Below are 17,957 nucleotides of genomic sequence, written 5' to 3'. Positions count from 1 at the left end.
GAATGCTGGATCAGTCGGGCCAGTTGCCAAAGAGCATGGCTTCGCTCTTCGTGCAGTTGACCCTGGCCCCCGACGCCTGCTTGAACTGTTCGCAGATGCTGATCAGCCTGCGAACTGACCTCGGATCAGAGCAGAAGACGGTGACGTCGTCCATGTACAGGGAGGTTTTGACTCGTGTCCCTCCGCTGCCTGGCAGCGTCACCCCTGTTATGCCCTCATCCCTCCTGATGGCTTTGGCAAAGGGTTCTATGCAGCACACGAACAAGACGGGAGAGAGGGCAGCCCTGCCTGACTCCAGACCTGATGGGGAAGCTGTCTGTTTCCCACTCGTTGACCTGGACTGCGCTACAGATGTCCGTGTAAAGCAGTTTGATCCAATTCCGGATTCCCTCCCCAAATCCCATTTTGGAGAGTACATCCGCCATACGATTTATAACAACATGGTTAATGGCAGCTTTTTTCTCGTTAATTTTTGTTCAAGTCAAGTTTTGCACAAGTACTTGTATGCGCAGATGCACTTAAAATTTGCAGCAACATAATAAACACAAAACATTAGAGACAATGAGATAAGAGTTTATTCAATTTTATAAGCTTCAATCATATCTGCTAGCTTCAGTTCATTTCCTTTTCATTTCTTCAATGATGCAATCTGGAAAATATAGATTTGCATAAGGACATTGTGATGTCATTGTTTACTGAAGTTTTTAAAATAGTATAAATACTGGGCCCCATTCCACTTTCTAAACAAAGACAAGATCACTCAAACTAATCCTATTGGACTCTGTCTTTACCCTATCAAGTCATTCAGGCAACAGAAGTTGAGTTCTTTCACTTTTTGAACAACTACTGCAACCACCTTAAAAGTAGTGTGAGTTCCTAAAGCATGAGGAACCTATCAGTGGTTGGCTATGAAGATGAAAAAGTGTTTCTCAAAATTATTCAAGCAAATGCAACTTTGCAATAAATTTTCCCCTAAAATATTATATAGTACATTGTGCATGATATACACAAACCATAAAATTATGAAATGTAATGAATAGGAAGAGGCATTTCTGGCATTAAGACATCCTCTGAAATTCTTAGTGATGTGTTTAATTAGTAACAAGAATGAATCCAATTAATTTTTATTTAAACCCAAAAAGGCATTAAGGATAGTGTTACAGGAATCATCCCTTGTAATAATGATCAGGAAGGCACAGAAAGAATCTGCAATTACTGACAAATACCTTAATTATCTCAACGGAAGAACTCATGAACTTACACAGTCAAATACCTGTGTGCACATTTAAGTTTTCCTGACCTTCCGTGAAAAGTCAAAGAACAGAAAAGATCTTACCAATTAAAAAAGAGTTTCTGCTGCTGGCCATACGTTCCTCGTAGTTCCATTTGGGATTTCCACATGTCCATGGGCACCTCACAAACACCATGGTGAACCTTCTACCAGGTCATTGCTGCAGCACACTTGAAGTGTCTGCTCTTGTATTCATTCCTCACCAATTCAAATGTTACATTCCAGTGCCATTGGCTGTAGGTTACGTGTCTGACCTTTAATACCTTTTATTGGCTCTGATCCAGGCTAGCATCCATTTATTGCCCTCTTCCCAGCAAGTGACAATCAGTAATTTATGGCTCTTTGTTCTCAATCAGCAACCAGCTCGAATCATGCAGAACAGCTCGAGACCACACCATTCACAAAACTGCATGTTATAGCCAACCAAAGTGGATGCACAAGCAGAGGAGTGTCTGTACATCAGATGACTCTGACAGGAAGTGATAAAGTAGTGGTAGTGTGGGGTGATTTAGTTGGAGAAGGTGGGAAAGTAACCGTTTTTGAGTCTAGTGATCCTTGTGTAGATCACAAGGACCTACCTCAGCCTGCTCCCTGATGGGAGTGGGACAAACAGTCCAGAAGCAGGGTGGGTGGGATCCTTCATGATATTGCTGGCCTTTTTCTGGCACTGGTCTATGGACTTTGGGAGGAAACCGTGGCACACAGAGGAAACCCACATGATTACGTGGAGAATGTACAAACTCCTTACAGATGGCGTTAGAATTGAACTCAGAACTCCGACACCCCGAGCTGTAGTAGCATCGTGCTAACTACTGTTGTGGCCTTAGAAAGGTGAACGGGTGGGGGGAGCCTCACTCACCTCAATCTCCTCAGGAAGTGGAAATGCTGCTGTGCTTTCTTAATTAAAGAGATGGTGTTGAGAGACCAGGTGAGATAGTCCAGTATTTGTACTCTCAAAAATCTGTTGGTCCACACAGAGGAGCTATTTATGTGCAATGAGGAGTTAATCAGCTTGCACCTTCCTAGATTCCATAATCTCCTTAGTCTTGTCCACGTTGAGACTCAAATTGTTATGCTCACACCATTCTACAATCTGCTATATCTCCTCTCTGTACGCCATCTCCTCATTGTAGATAAGACCAGCTATGGTTGTATCATCAGAGAACTTAATGATTCGGTTTGAGCTGGATTTGGCAGTACAGTAATGCCTCAGCAGTGAGCTGAGCACACACCCCTGGGGTATACCAGTGCTCAGCGTGATGGAGCTAGAAATATTGCTGCCAAACGATTTGACTGTGGTCTTCTGTTGAGAGGTCCAAGATTCAGTTACAAAGAGAGGTGTTGATACCCAACAATGACAGTTTACCTACCAGCTTCTCAGGGATGATCATATTAAATGCCAAGCTGAAGTCGATTAATAGCAGCCTGGTGTATGAAATACCATTTTCCAGGTGGGATAGAATGGAGTGGAGTTAGGAGGTTATGGCATTGTCAGTGGACCAATTTGTACATTAAGTGAACTGGAAAGGGTCCAATATAGCAGGAAGATGAGATTTAATGTGGTTCAGAACTAGCCACTCAAAGCACTTCATTATTGCTGAGGCCAGTGTCATTAGATGGTAGTCATTAAGGCAGGTACTGTCATCCTCTTGGGCACAGGGATGATGGTGGCTGCCTCGAAGCCTGCGGGGACAGTGAACCGTTCCAGAGAGCTGTTGAAGATGTCTGTTATAACCTCTGTTAACTGGGCTACACGATCCTTCAGTAACCAACCAGGTATGTAATTAGGCCCCGCAGTTATATGTGGGTTGACCCTACCTCAGGTATTCCTCCCATCATCTGTGGCCAGTCAGAGTGTCTGTACCTCATGTGCGGGGAGGGCCTTCCTCAGCAGTACATCGTTCTGTCATCAACCTGTACGTAAAAGTCATTCAGCCTATCAGGAAGAGAGGTTTCACTGTCATTATTGCAGGTCTTGTAGTCTGTTATGGTCTGAATGCCTGCCACATGCATTTCTGGTGTAACAGAAATGGCTGTAAATTCTGTCCGAATTATCCTGTTTTGCCTTCTTGATATAGGAAAAGTGCAGCTTTTGCTGACCTAAGACCCATTTTATTTCCCAAACTGAAGGCAGCACCCCAGTCTCTCAGCAGTGCCCAGATCTCTGCTGTTCACCATGGCTTCTGATTTGCCTTCACAGAATCACGGCGATACGCTCAATGCATTTCTCTGTATAGCCAGTCACAGATCCCATATATTCATCAACGTTAATGTGATGGTCAGAGGTATCCACCTCCCTGAACATGCTCCAGTCCGTGTTTTCCAAACCGTCCTATAACGCTGAGGTTGCACCTTCTGGCCAGGTCTTTGCCTCCCTTTGAACTGACTTGACCCATTTAATCAGTGTACGCAGGAATTAGTATAATAGGTAAGTAGTCAGAGTATCCAAGGTGGGGCGGGGCAGACAGCCTTGGAAGCACCATGTTGGCATTAACAGATCTAATATGTTCTCACCTCTGGTACGTCAATGCACTGTGTAATGATCTGATCTGTATGAACAGCATGCAAGACAAGCTTTTCACTGTATCTCGGGTAGATGCAACAATAATAAACCAGTTTTAATTCCAGTGCTGAATAAAGTGTCAGCCACGTAAGCTATTTTGCCCTGTGAGTGTTGGATTTCTTGAATGTTATTGGAGATACACATATCTAGGCAGGGAGAGAGCATTTCATCACTGTCCTTATGTGTGTTGCAGATAGTAGAAAGGCTTTGGGGTGTCATAAGGTGAGTCACTCGCTGCAGCCTTGGGATTGAAATTTGTTTATTGATTTTCTTGGATTGGTTGTATTGTTTCTACTAAAATGACACTGGTCAATTCTTTAGAGTAGGCATAGAGGAATTGTTTTAGGGGGACTTTGCAGTGGGAAGTAAGTGGTAAGACTTGAGTGGTGGCAGGGTGTGGGGTGCAATGACCAGGTAGTGGGAAGATAGAATAAGGTAGGTTAATGTATGTGATTAGATTCTTCAGTATGATAGTTCTATTTAAATTTTATTTTTATATTGTTAATTCACCACCTCTTCTTTAATTTTCCTGAATCTGCTGGGCAAAAGACAATGACCCACCCATATTGCCAGTTTTTGATTTGTGGTTTCTCATCTTGCACAATATCCTCTATAGTAGCTTACACTAGAAAAACAAGTTACAAAAATCATGAAACCAATTGCACTACAACTACAGTACATTCAAGAACAGAATAATGTAAGGGGTTTCTTATGTTACTGCATATGTTAATCAAAATGGCTTCTTTGTTAAGTAAAAGTAGGAATATTTCTTTGTTATGGTAACAGGTGAGAGATTGCTTTCCCTTGCAGCTTGTTTGGGTTATAATTACTGATAATGAGAATTGTATTCATTTGTTAACCAATTGGGATAGATGTTATTCTTTCTTGTGGGTCTGTGAGCTGTTGTTGGCGGACATTTGGGGAGCTGGAGAGGAGATTGCGAGGAAGGCGGACGGTGCTGGATGCGCTCTGGTCGACCACCGAGGTTGGTCCCAGGCATGCGGGTCGTGGAGGTTGGAGAAGATCGAATAGTGGACCAAAGACTTCGATGGTTGAGCTCCAACGATTGTGCACTAATTGACTGAACCCCTGGCGCCTTTTCTTTCCTTTCTTTTCTTTCATATATTGTATTGCTATCAATCACTTAGTTTTAGTAAGATTGATAAAGTGTATTCTGTAAACGTACATGGTGTGCGGTTTGATATTGTGTGTGTGTGAGTTTGTACTAGTGTTCATTTCACAGCATCCATGTATACGGGAGGCGCGGTTTGGCGGGTGGACGAATTTTCCCCTAGACATACACCAGCCGATCGCGTGAGCATTACAATAACAGCCTGTGGTGTAAGGAAACTAAGATGACACTACAAAGCTTGCTTTTTCTAGGAAGGATGTACTGCACATCTAATCCTACACTAGACAGCCAGGTCAGAATAGTGTTGTCTGATTTCCAAATCACTTTTCCAACTGCAGAACTTGCTGTACCATTCAAATAGTATGAACAATACACTAATGTAAATGTAAATAATTGGATAAAGTACTCTCTACTCTTACCTTGTAGCCATTCCATTCCTTCTTGAAGTCCCTCCCCTGTCAGAGCACTACAGGGACTACAAACATAAGGATGAAAATGACAATGCTGCTCATAAAACATTTTCCTGATTATAGAATCGTACAGAAAGGAAATGACCATTGGGCCGAACTCTTCCACACCAACCTGTGAGCATTTTCTGTATCAATGCCATGCACAGCACTTCGTATATGGGCTTCTATGCCAAAGTGACTCAAGTGCTCCTCTAGATACTTAGTTACTGACAGGAGATTTAGCACTCACAGAACAGTGCATTTCACTTACTTTCACCTTCTGAAGGTGAACTGCCTCATCTAAATCTCCTTCCCTTTATCCTAAATCTACGTCTCTAGTTTTATCTACTTCTAAAGTAGTGAAAGCTTTCTTGTAGACTCCCCTAGCCTTACCCCTTGTAATTTTATACAAGTCATTCATGTCCCCTCTTAACCTCTTCTGGTTGAAGGAGAGATCACTTAGCTTCTCTAGTTTCTCTCAAAACTGACCAGCTCTGTCTCAGACAATATTCTGGTGAATTTCCTCTGCACACCCTTCATTGCTGATATATCGTTCCTATATTTTAATGATCCCAATTGCACACAGTACTCCAAATGCGATTTTACAAAGTTGGAGCATAGCTTCCCAACTTATGTACTCATTGGCCTGCCTAATAGAGGCCAGTTTCTCAAATGCCTTCCTAACCATGTTATCTATCTATGTTGCCACCTTCAAGGATATAGGGACTTGTATTTTAGGTTCCCTCTATTCTACAATACTCCCTAAAACCTTACCATTTGTGGTATATGTCCTAGCCTCATTAAAGCTCCCAAAATGCATAGCCTCTCATTTGTCTGGATTAAATTCCATCTGCTAATTTTCAGTGCTCTTCACCTATCAATCAATATCTTTCTGCAGCCTAAGACTTCTTTCTACAAGTTCTCCTGACCTACATTACAAGAGATGTTCAATGTAATCTCTTGTAATGTATCCAAACATTACAAGTGTAATGGGGAAAGTGTATTCAAACAATGAAGCAATTTTTTAAAATATTTTAATTTCATTTTTGGAATTAAGATTTCACTCAATTGAAAAAAAATGTACTTCTGTAATACCATTAATAAAACAGAACATTCCATGTGCTTCTCTCTAACTTTTACAAATTTAATGGCAAGCCCATAAAGAGAAGCCAATACAAACGACTGAAGAATTGGTCAAAGATAGATTTCAAGGAGTGCTTTAAAGGAGGAAAGTGAGAGTGAAGTGTAATGGTTAAATAAATGCAGTTCAGAGCTTTAGGACTTTGACAGAAAAGACATGGCCATTAAAATCTGAGTTACTCAAAAGGGAGAATTGAAAGAGCAAAAATATCTTGAGAAATTATAGAATAGGAGTTTACAGAGATGGAGAGGCAAGGATATGTCAGGATTTAGAAACAATGAAGGGAATTTTAAAATTGACTTGTGCCTAACAAATACCCAATATCGATTATAATCATATGTATGATGAATAAACAGAGATGGATACAGTTGACCTCCACCTTATGGCTGCTTGGTTAACAGAAATTTGCCAATATGGAATTCACAAATAACTACTGAAAATCTTGAGGTATGGATCAAATTTTGCTTTTATTGAATTTAAGTAGGAAAAAGAATAATGACAAAATACAAAAGAAACAAATTTTGTCATTCAACATTGTGGGGCAAAACATGTGGCTATGACACCACTGCATCGATTGGGTTGGCAATCACAGCAAAGTCCCTCATTTGTCATGCCCTCTCCAATCCAAACACATGTCAACAGATGTCTGAGTGTGGCACTGCCACTGTTTTTTCATATGTGAGCCACTTTCTCTTAATACCCCACAGTACTAAGTGATTAAAAATAAAAATTGACAACATTTATTGTTTCGTTTGCATGAGCCTTGTTCCTCCCCAGAGTCTAGTCCCCTAAATCTAATTTTAAATAAGGGCGGTGATTGTGATAAACGATAAAATGACTAAATGTGGGAAAAAGGCATCCCATGGGAACACTTCTCCATTATTAATACGAGTTTCAATGGGATAAAAGGGGATTTGCATCACAGAAAATTGCAATGTGTACAGTTTTTAGAAACACAATCCCTGAGAAATGCGGGGTTACCTGTACAAGTTAAGAGATGGGCTTCAGAGTTTTGAATGAACATAAAGTTAAAGAGGGTGAAAGTGAGGGACTAATTGAAATAACTGTCCAGTCACATCACAGACATGAATGAAGGTTTTGATAGCAGGTAAGTAAAGAATGGCCATGTAATATAATGAAAATGGAGATTGAAAGAGAGGGCTGTCAGACCATTGAAGCCCATGTCTTTAATATTCCCACTATAGAGCGAGTTGTATTTTGGACTGCTATGAAATTTAATTTCCCAACATATAACCCATTTTATTCATTGTTGGTTCCTCTGGGAAGTTACTAATTTTGCTCACGTGCTCTTTATTGTACTTTTACCCTTCAACATATTTCCTTAAGTTTATGAAACATCTTCTTTCTCTGAAAAAGGATCTAGTGCTTTCCTGTCATATATGATGAATAAATGCCAGATTAAACCATCCACAAACCCATAAGGAAGGTCAACTCACAACTTATGTGGGTAAAAGATGACCTAGGACTCAGGTTGGCTGGTGTTTACAGGATTCCCTGTGAATGTGGGGTAGCGTATGGGTTGCATGGTGGATACCCTTGCATCAAGGAGTACAGGAGGTGTATCCTTTTGGGTTACCTGGAGAAACTGGCAGTAACAGAACACTGCATTCGTAATGGCCATAGGATTGACTTTGATGGCACAAGACTACTGTGCCATGCCAATGGCTTTTGGGACCAGCTGGTAAAGGAAGCTATTGAAATAAAACTAGAGGATAAGAATTATAACAAAGATGAAGGTCTCATTCTAAGAGCTGGAATTCGATTGTAAACAAGGTGGGAGAATGGAAACCTGATTGGACTAACCAATCTGGAGGAACGGAGGATGGCAGTATACATACCACCAGAATAGACATGCCCAGGCATCATCCCTGATGAAGATACCAGAGTTTGTCATCAAAAAGTTGGTTATAACTAATACCTGTACCTGGCTGGAAACCCGAGAAGAGTATATTCATCTTCTTTCTCTCTCTCTTCTATTGATAACAATAACTAGAGCTATCCTAGATATTTCTTTCACGTATGTCACTAAAGCCTTGAATATAACTTTACATATCCAACATTTGCTAATAGATTACTGTTTGTTGGTGACTAAAGACTAGTGCTAAATTATATTGGCTCAGGCATTGAACCATTCAGCTTCAGATACCAGATCAAACCATGTGACTTAGAATAGCTGATTTAAAAAAGGATATAAATTAAGACACTGTTAGCATTAAATATCCAGTATTGTATATTTAATAATTCAGTAATATTTGAGTAATATTGTAAATATGTTGTTAAGTATTCTTTATTTGATTAAATAGTTCATTATAGGTTCTAGATTAAAAATGAGTGACTTGTATATATTATCATACTACCACATGATATGTACATGCTTCACTTAAAAAACAAACTTAAGACTTGCATTCCCAGCTCTATTGTTTTTCCTTGAATTAATTTAATGTTTTGAAGTTACAGAACATAGCACAAAGAGCCTCCAATTTTCATCACATTTGTAAAAACACAAATGAGGTTGTCCCTTTGACTACTCAGTACAAATCTCACTGTCACGTGTAACTCAAGAGAATGGGATCCGCTAATCAATCTTTCATTCATATGAGAATTCTTAATCTGATGAATATTTTTTGACAGGTAGGTCACGTGGCTCTATAGAAGACTTATTGAAAATTAATTGCCATTTCCAACAATGAAAGGCGATACGCCTTTTCTACTATTTACACTGGGATTTCATGCGCTCTCCGTGCATAGCAAGGAGTTTTCAATGATGACCCAAATGCTGTTCCTCTGCTTTCAGTGTTCATGGACCAGGCATTCACAGGTATCAGTAGGGATTTTGCATTTTTATCAAGCAGACATTTAGAATATTCCTGAATATTTTCCTTTCCCTACCTATTAATTTTGTAGTGTCTTTTTCGAGAGACTAGTGGTGGTCATGTGAATGGTGCAGTCTGTACAATGGATCAGACTGAGTGTAATTAGTGCCTCAGTGCTGGTGATAGAATGGACTGGGAGACAACATTGATGTCAATTCACTTATCCTTCTCAGATTTAGACAACTTTGTGGAGGTAATGAGTCTCAGAAGAAAAAGGGAAGGCAGGAATTGCTGCTTGGTAGAATTTTAACACATGTCTGCCATCACTGAGAGAGGGCTTCAGAGATCTAAAATGTGATGCATGATTTACAGGAATTTATCGTGAACTTTTATTGTATGAGGGCAATATTGAGTAGTGGGGCCAGACTGATAAAGAAGCTTTGTTTTGTGCATGTTGAATTATCAGGCTCATTCTCTTGTATACAGTACTTGTAAAGAAGTCATCAACCTCGCATGGTCCCAGAACACGTTCTACACAATCAAGAAAGCTCGCCAGTGCTTCTACTTTCTGAACTTTGCTCATCCATACTCCTGTCATTCTGCAGGTGCACAGTAGAGAACACTTTTATAAGCTGCATCACTGCAGCAGACAGGAAGGCTCTACAACAGGTAGTCAAAACCGCCCAACACATCACTGGCACCAGCCTACCCATCATCAAGTACAGAAAGGTACTAGGAAAGGATCCCACACACCCTGCTTATGGACTCTGTCTCACCCCCACAGGGAGGAGGCTACTTAGCATCCTCACCAGGACCATCAGACTCAAAAACAGTTACTTTTCCCAAGCAGTAAGACTGATCAACACCTCCACTCACTAACTCCATTACTATGTTATTTTCCATCAGTCACCTTATGTACAGTATATCATCACTTTATGTACATACAATCAATGTATATAAGATATCTAATTATATTTATTGTGTTATTTTAGTATTATTGATTTATTTATCTTTTGTGGGGATTTTTTTCTGCTGCATTGGATCTGGAATAAAAATTATCTTGTTTTCCTGACACTTGTGTACAGGAAATGACATTAAACAATCTTGAATCTCTCTCTTGAATTACTTTAATGTGGCACAAACACATTTTTCATCTGCCTACTGCAGCTTAACCAATGTTCAACCTAAATTGCCTTCACAACAGAACCAAGTTCAATGATCTGATATGGTTAATCCTATAGATTAGTTTTGATCTGACGAGGAATTTATTGGAAGCAAGGGACAGCAATTCAATAAGAAAGGACTGTTAGTGCAAGGACACAGCCTTGCTTGACATTATTTTGCTCTGAAATTGGTTCTGTTGTGGACCTGCTAATTAGATCAAGGCTTTCATTCCATCATCAACAAAACATAAAATAATACAACCGTTTGAATTTGAATGCAATAAAATTCTTTCATTTCATAGGCACATCCTTATTTCTTCAACTATCAAAAATTCACCATCTCCTACAAAATGAATCCTGCCTTTAAATTTAATTTGCTCTTTTTGACAACCATTTATTCAAGAATGGTGTGTTTCTATTTTTAACAGTACTAACTTATGTATGAATATTCTTGATATCTATGAACAATAAATTGAATACCATTATGATCACTTCCAATACAATTGGTGTTTTAAATAATTATGGATCTCATGCCTTTTTCAGTGAAGTTAAGTAACATCCATCAACACAATGACCTGTTTCTCCAATCTACCATAACAAGATATTTCACCTACCATAGATACCAATGTTTTTTCTGGATGTAATGAAGTTTCAATATCTGGGTGAGCATATCTGATGGCATAATATCTTTCAGATCGATTTTATTTGCCAAAAAAAGAATGGGGATTTGTCTGTGTTTAACATCTGCAAGCACAAATATTATGTTCTGTTAGTTCCTATGCAAATACATTTCTGTGTAGTATGTGAGAACACAATCACAATATCCTTTTTTTTTTCAAACATACAAAGCTACCCGGTAGATAAGAAAATGAGAATGCATTGAATATGCAAAGTTAAGTGATAGGGCAAGAAAATGGGAAATGGTGTATAATCTCAGCCAATGCAAGGTTACTCATCATATATTGTTGTCAAAATATTTTTGATGCTTTTTTTCTGCTTTCCAGTTCATACAGTCATAAAATTGTTATGGCGCAGTAAGTCAATCAGCCCATTGAGACCATGTTGGTTGTGATACAACAATCCCATCAATTCCATTTCCCTTTCTTTTTCCATTGCCCTGTAAATTATTCTGTTAAGTGCCTAATCAATTCTCATCTGAAAGTCTTGGTTGATTCTGATTACAAAAACTAAACATGTAGGTAACAGAATGTTGGCCTTTATTACAAAGGGTTGCAATCCAACAGCAAAAAGTCTTTCTATAACAATGCAGGGCTTTAGTATTATGACACCTGGAGTAATATACACTCGGTTGCCACTTTATTAGCTACAGAAGGTACCTAATAAAGTGGATACTGAGTGTATTTCTGTATGTTCATGGTCTTCTGCTGCTCGAGCCCATCCACTTCAAGGTTCAGCGTGCTGTGCATTCAGAGATGCTCTTCTGCACACCCTTTGTTCTAAGGCATTGTTATTTGAGTTACTATCGCCTTCCTGTCAGCTTGAACCAGTCTGGCCATTCTCTTCTGTCCTTTCTCATTAACAAAACATTTTCGCCCACAGAACTGCTGGTCACTGGATTTTTTTGTTTTGTTTTTGCACCATTCTCTATAAACTCTAGAGACTGTTGTGTATGAAAATCCCAGGAGATCAGCAGCTTCTGAGGTACTCAAACTACATCATTTCACACCAACAATCATTCCGTGGCCAGAGTCACTTAGATCATATTTGATCTGAACAAACTGATGTTTGGTCTGAACAACAACCAAATCTCTCGACCATATCTGTATGCTTGTATGCATTGAGTTGCTGCCACATGATAGGCTGATTATATATTTGCAATAACAAGGTGTACAAATAAAGTAGCCACTGAGTGTATATCAAGTTTCACTGGATGATGGGGGATCATCAACCTAGCAAAGTTTTTTTTTCCACAAATGCAGTCTTTCGAATATTTACTGCTTTTAAAAAAATTCACTGAAGTTATTAAGTTGATTCCAGAGAAGGTTGATCTTGTGTAGGTGAGGTAATAACATTTGGGACTTGTAAGAATAATATTTGAATGCAAAGAACGTTTTCAAGAAAGATTGGTGAAACATGCAAGATCCTGAGAGAAGTTAATGGAGTAGATGCAAAGGTAATATTTTCCCTAGCTAGAGAGTCCTGAAATGCACAGGGAACAAGTTGGAGATGGAATTAGGAGATGATGAAGTCTCTAAAGAAAGTGTTGGCACTTAGGACTAACATGAGAATTGTGAATCTTTGGAACGCTCAAAATCACTGAGGATACTTTAAGGCGGAGGTTCCCAACCTTTTTTAATGCCACAGAATAATGCCATTAAGCAAGGGGTCCATGGACCCCAGATCGGGAACCCCTGCTGTAAGGGAACCCAGGGATTGGATCGATGGGAGAATCGAGGAAGAAAACAACCATTATCTTACTGAGCATAATAAAAACACGTTCAGCATATTTGAGGATGCATGGCCTATTCCTGTTTCTATTTTGCATTTTCTGAACATAATATTTCTTGCTTAATTTGGCTTTTTTTAAATATTCTGGAGACAGTCTCAGTACAATAATCCTTAACTGTGTAAATGTGCTCATTGTACAAACATAAATAGTATACAAGTTTGAAGTTGATTGATCATGAAGGATACTCTCGCTGCCACATTCATGCCTTTCCTTACAGGGAGTGACAGTTAGACAACAATAGATGCCAGAACACCAACTAGATATTTAAGCATTAGGGTGAAGTGGAACAAGTGAGGCTAAATGATAGGGAAAGTAAAAACTAAAGTTAGCAGGTTTTCACCATCTATATTACCCTAGAAAAAATTGGCAAAAGCCAAGGAACCATTACTATTGCCTCAGGATAAATATCAGTATTTATTCGGTTGAGAGGAAAGTAACTCATAATAACAATAACAAGTGTTATGGAAAATCTACTAGCAGAAAATTCAAGTGACATACCAACGTGACTTAAAAATAAATCACCATTTCCTTTGTAATCACTGCCTCTCAGTCAATCAGCACCTTGAAAACACTTTTATCAAAAGAACTGTGGTGATTCACCAAAAGCTTCTGAAGGATAATTGGTTTATTATTGTAACATGTTCTGAGATACAGTGGAAAACATACTGTTCATACAATAAATTCACTACAACAGTGTATTTGAGGTAGTACAAGGTAAAACAATAACAGAGTGCAGAAATAAGTGTTACAGTTTGTGGTGAACTAGATATACCTGTCTGACTGCTCCTGTGGCTCCTCCCACAGACCCCTGTATAAAGGCGACTGTGGTCTGCTGCTTTCCCTCGTTTTCCCAGGATGTAGTGTTGTTCTTCAGTCAATAAAAGCCGATATCTCACTTCCTAAGTCTCAGCGTGAGTTATTGATGGTGCATCACAGTTACAGGAAAAGTGCAGGGCAGGTAGACATTAAGTTCCAAAGTCACAATGAGGTAGATTGTGAAGTCAAGGGGTCATTTTATCATACTAAAAAGCTGTTCAATAGTCTTATAACAGAGTCCTGAGGCTGGTGGTACATGCTGTCAGGTTTTTGTTATCTTCTGCTTGATGGGAGAGTATAGAGGAGAAAATGTCCAGGTGAGTGGGAACTTTGATTATTCTAGCTGCTTTACCAAGCAGAAGTATAGACCAGAGTCCATGGAGGAGAGACTGGTTTCTAGGATGTGCAGAATGGTGTCACAGCAGAGCAGTTGCTATACCAAGCTGTGATGCATCTTTCTAGGATGTTTTCTATGATGTATCGATTAAAAATAAGTGAATATCCAAAGGGACGTACCAAGTTACTGTAGCCTCCTGAGGAAGTAGAGGCATTGGTGAGCTTTCTTGGCTGTGGCATCTATGGCAGGCTGGTGTAAGTTGGAGATGAGCAACAAATGTTAGCCTTTCCAGACTTATGCCATTGGCAAGGAGGTACAAGTGCCTTGGGTTCCACACCACCGAGTTCAGGAGCAGTTATTAGATTTCAACCATTAGGCTCCTGAACTAGCGTGGATAGCTTAACACACCCCAACTCTGATATGATTCTCACTTTTAAGCTCATTACAACTCATGTTCTCAGTTTTATTTATTTATTGTTGGTATTACTTGTATTTCCACAGTTTGACTGCTTTTGCACATTGGTTATTTGTAATTCTTTGTGTGTCGTTTCTCATCGATTCTGTTGTATTTCTTAGTATTTACTGTGAATGTCTGAAAAAAATGAATCAGGGTTGTATATGGTGACATATACTGTACATGCTTTGGAAATAAGTGTACCTTGAACCTAGACTTATAAAAATCATGTGGGCTGATTTCTCTACATTATCTACCACATAATTCCAAGAATACCTGGATGAATAAGGAGATTTTCTAATTCTTCTTTCACTACGCTGATCCGCTGCTTATCCACACTATCAATGACAAAAATAATTGCATGAGCATCCCTGAAATAAAAGCAAAAGCAATTAGAAACCAAATGGCACTATGTTATTTAGAAATAAATTAACAATTGTATTCATTTTCAGCATTCTATTCATAAAATACTGTTGTCCACAGTATGAATTACAAATGTATCAAAAAGTTTCCTTTTTACAATGGAAGCAAAAACTATTGCCTGTCAATATGTTCTATATTCTACACATGCACAATCAAACATCACAGACATGAAGCATAACTTGATAGGCTCCAACCTTACTCAATATAGTCAAAGAGCAATTCAGCACGGATACAGCCCTTCAACCCAACAATTCTATGCCGACTTCAGTGCCCATCCAGGTAGACCTAATTTCCTGCATTTGGCCTATTCCCTCAAAGCACCACCCCTCTACGTACCTATCCTTATGATATTTATTAATATCAAGTAATACAGTCTAATTAAGACTATGCAACCAACTTCTAAATCACAAAATCTAAACACCAAACAAATTATTTATGAAAATAAAGATAATCCGACAACATAAACACAAGAGATTCTGCAGATACTGGAAGTCCAGAGTAACACACTCAAAATTGCTGGAGGAACGCAGGAAGTCAGGCAGCATCTTTGAAAATTAATGAACAGTTGACGTTTATTGTCCTTTTTGTCCTGAAGAAGGGTCTCAACTCAAAAGGTTGATTGTTTAATCAATTCCATAGATACTGCCTGACCTGCTGAGTTCCTCCAACATTTTGTATGTGATAATCCAACAGACAGGTAGTCCACCCTTCTCTTTAAATTGCTTCACATGCAAGATTCTGGAAAGAGACTCACAAATTCAACAAAATGCCTACTGCCCGAATGTTGTCATGTCTGACAATCAAGTACTGAATATGATTACATTGACTTCTAAGAAACTGAGAAGAGCCTACATTGCCTCATTATTTTATAAAATAATGGAGAATACAAATGTTAACACAAAAATTGTTCTACAAGTTGTTCCTATGAGAACATATTAAACTAATACTTTCTGATTCACCTAATCACTTTATGAATAAATATAGAAAAGAACAAAGCATTTCACTTTTCACAACACACACAAAATGCTGGTGGAACGCAGCAGGCCAGGCAGCATCTATAGGAAGAAGCACTGTCGACGTTTTGGGCTGAGACCCTTCGTCAGGACTAACTGAAAGAAAAGATAGTAAGAGATTTGAAAGTAGGAGAGGGAGGGGGAAATGTGAAATGATAGGAGAAGACAGGAGGGGGTGGGGTGAAGCTAAGAGTTGGAAAGGTGATTGGCAAAAGGGATACAGAGCTGGAGAAGGGTAAGGATCATGGGAGGGGAGGCCTAGGGAGAAAGAAAGGGGGAGGGGAGCACCAGAGGGAGATGGAGAACAGGTAGAGTGATGGGCAGAGAGAGAACAAAAAGGGAAGGGGGGAAAATGAATAAATCAGGGATGGGGTAAGAAGGGGAGGAGGGGCATTAACGGAAGCTATAGAAGGCAATCTTCATGTCATCAGGTTGGAGGCTACCCAGACGGTATATAAGGTGTTGTTCCTCCAACCTGAGTGTGTCTTCATCTTGACAGTAGAGAAGGCCATGGATAGACATATCAGAATGGGAATGGGACATGGAATTAAAATGTGTGGCCACTGGGAGATCCCACTTTCTCTGGCGGACAGAGCGTAGGTATTCAGTGAAATGGTCTCCCAGTCTGCGTCGAGTCTCACCAATATATAAAAGGCCACACCGGGAGCACCAGACGCAGTATACCACACCAGCCGACTCACAGGTGAAGTGTCGCCTCAGCTGGAAGAACTGTCTGTGGCCCTGAAATTTTCACAATTTCAGATCACTAATATCCACAATATCACCAACCACATCTCAATCCAAATATGCTACAGGTTAAAAAGTATTGTAACCTGACACCTGCCCCCACCCCGCCTCCTGGCCCTGTCCCCTGAACCCATCAAACTTGGATTGACTACATCTCCTTTACCAAAAACAGTCACAGAAAATGGCTGGCAATTTGTCTGCTGTGGTGCTCACTTTTGGTTCATCCATAAAGAAGAATTTGCTGGTTGAAAGGCCTGTGGATCTGACAAACAAGGCTCTGTCTAGTATGGATCCACAGTCTCAATTAAGTCATGTTGGCAGGATAGCACAAATCCCACTCACGTAACCCACACTCCTGATCTGGCCAGCACCCAAAGCTGTCACATTTTCCAATTCTTCTGAATGTATTTGATATTGTTTGAATGCTTCTCAGTGTTAAGTACGAAATAAAATATGTTTAAAAACAATCACCTAAAATATTTAAAAACATTTAAAACCACATAATAAATGATACAACCACTTTGTTCTTTTATTTCATTCTCAGGGCCGTGAAATAAAAATGCAAATGAATGAGTTAGTTGTTTCCACATCAGGTTTAACCTAGGAATGAACCTGCAAGCAAATCTGGAAGCTTAAATGTGCAGGAATTCCACCAATGTTCAAAGTTCAAAGTAAATTTATCATTAAAGTACGTATATGTCACCATATACTACTATACATTGTGATTCATTTTCTTGTGGGCATTCTCAGTTGAACACAGAAATGTGTTCGGCCACATGACTCTTGTTACTATGATATCAGCAAATCGCTACAGAATTGCTACAATTTTCAAGCAAATCCCAGGCCAAAATTTCATTCAATTCACAACCTTTTCAAAGTCACATAATCGTTCCAGCTCTCCATGTTCATATTGTTGTGTTCAATACTGAGGGATTGTGCAGAGAACACACCGGGAGGCCAGCATACAGAATATTCAACAAAACTTCATTGATAATGCTGCTTGTACAATATGTGAACTCCTCCCATGTAGGAGTGGCTAACCGGGTGGCATAGGAATACCACTATTAACTACCACAACATCTTGCCTTGAAAAAATGAAAAACTAGATATGCACTTCTTGTCTA

The 17,957-nt window shown here is 39.4% G+C and overlaps 1 protein-coding gene across 2 annotated transcripts in view; it reads right to left on the bottom strand.

Annotated features, from left to right (window-relative positions):
- Positions 1 to 557: 557 nt before the first annotated feature.
- LOC140734064 (ADP-ribosylation factor-like protein 6) overlaps positions 558 to 17,957 on the bottom strand; it is a 33,718-nt gene continuing 16,318 nt past the window's right edge. The window contains exons 4-7 of one of the 2 annotated variants that reach the window (XM_073057642.1): positions 14,927 to 15,021; positions 11,188 to 11,317; positions 5,406 to 5,461; positions 558 to 649 (exon numbers count right to left, since the gene is read on the bottom strand). In XM_073057642.1, the coding sequence (XP_072913743.1) occupies positions 618 to 649; positions 5,406 to 5,461; positions 11,188 to 11,317; positions 14,927 to 15,021 (313 nt within the window). In that variant the 3' untranslated portion in view covers positions 558 to 617. The remainder of the gene's footprint in view (positions 650 to 5,405; positions 5,462 to 11,187; positions 11,318 to 14,926; positions 15,022 to 17,957) is intronic. The other variant, XM_073057644.1, reaches the window with a different exon arrangement.

The sequence above is a fragment of the Hemitrygon akajei genome, chromosome 10 (genome assembly GCF_048418815.1).
Source record: "Hemitrygon akajei chromosome 10, sHemAka1.3, whole genome shotgun sequence".
Classification (NCBI taxonomy): Eukaryota; Metazoa; Chordata; class Chondrichthyes; order Myliobatiformes; family Dasyatidae; genus Hemitrygon; species Hemitrygon akajei.
This window is presented reverse-complemented; position numbering and strand designations above follow the sequence as displayed.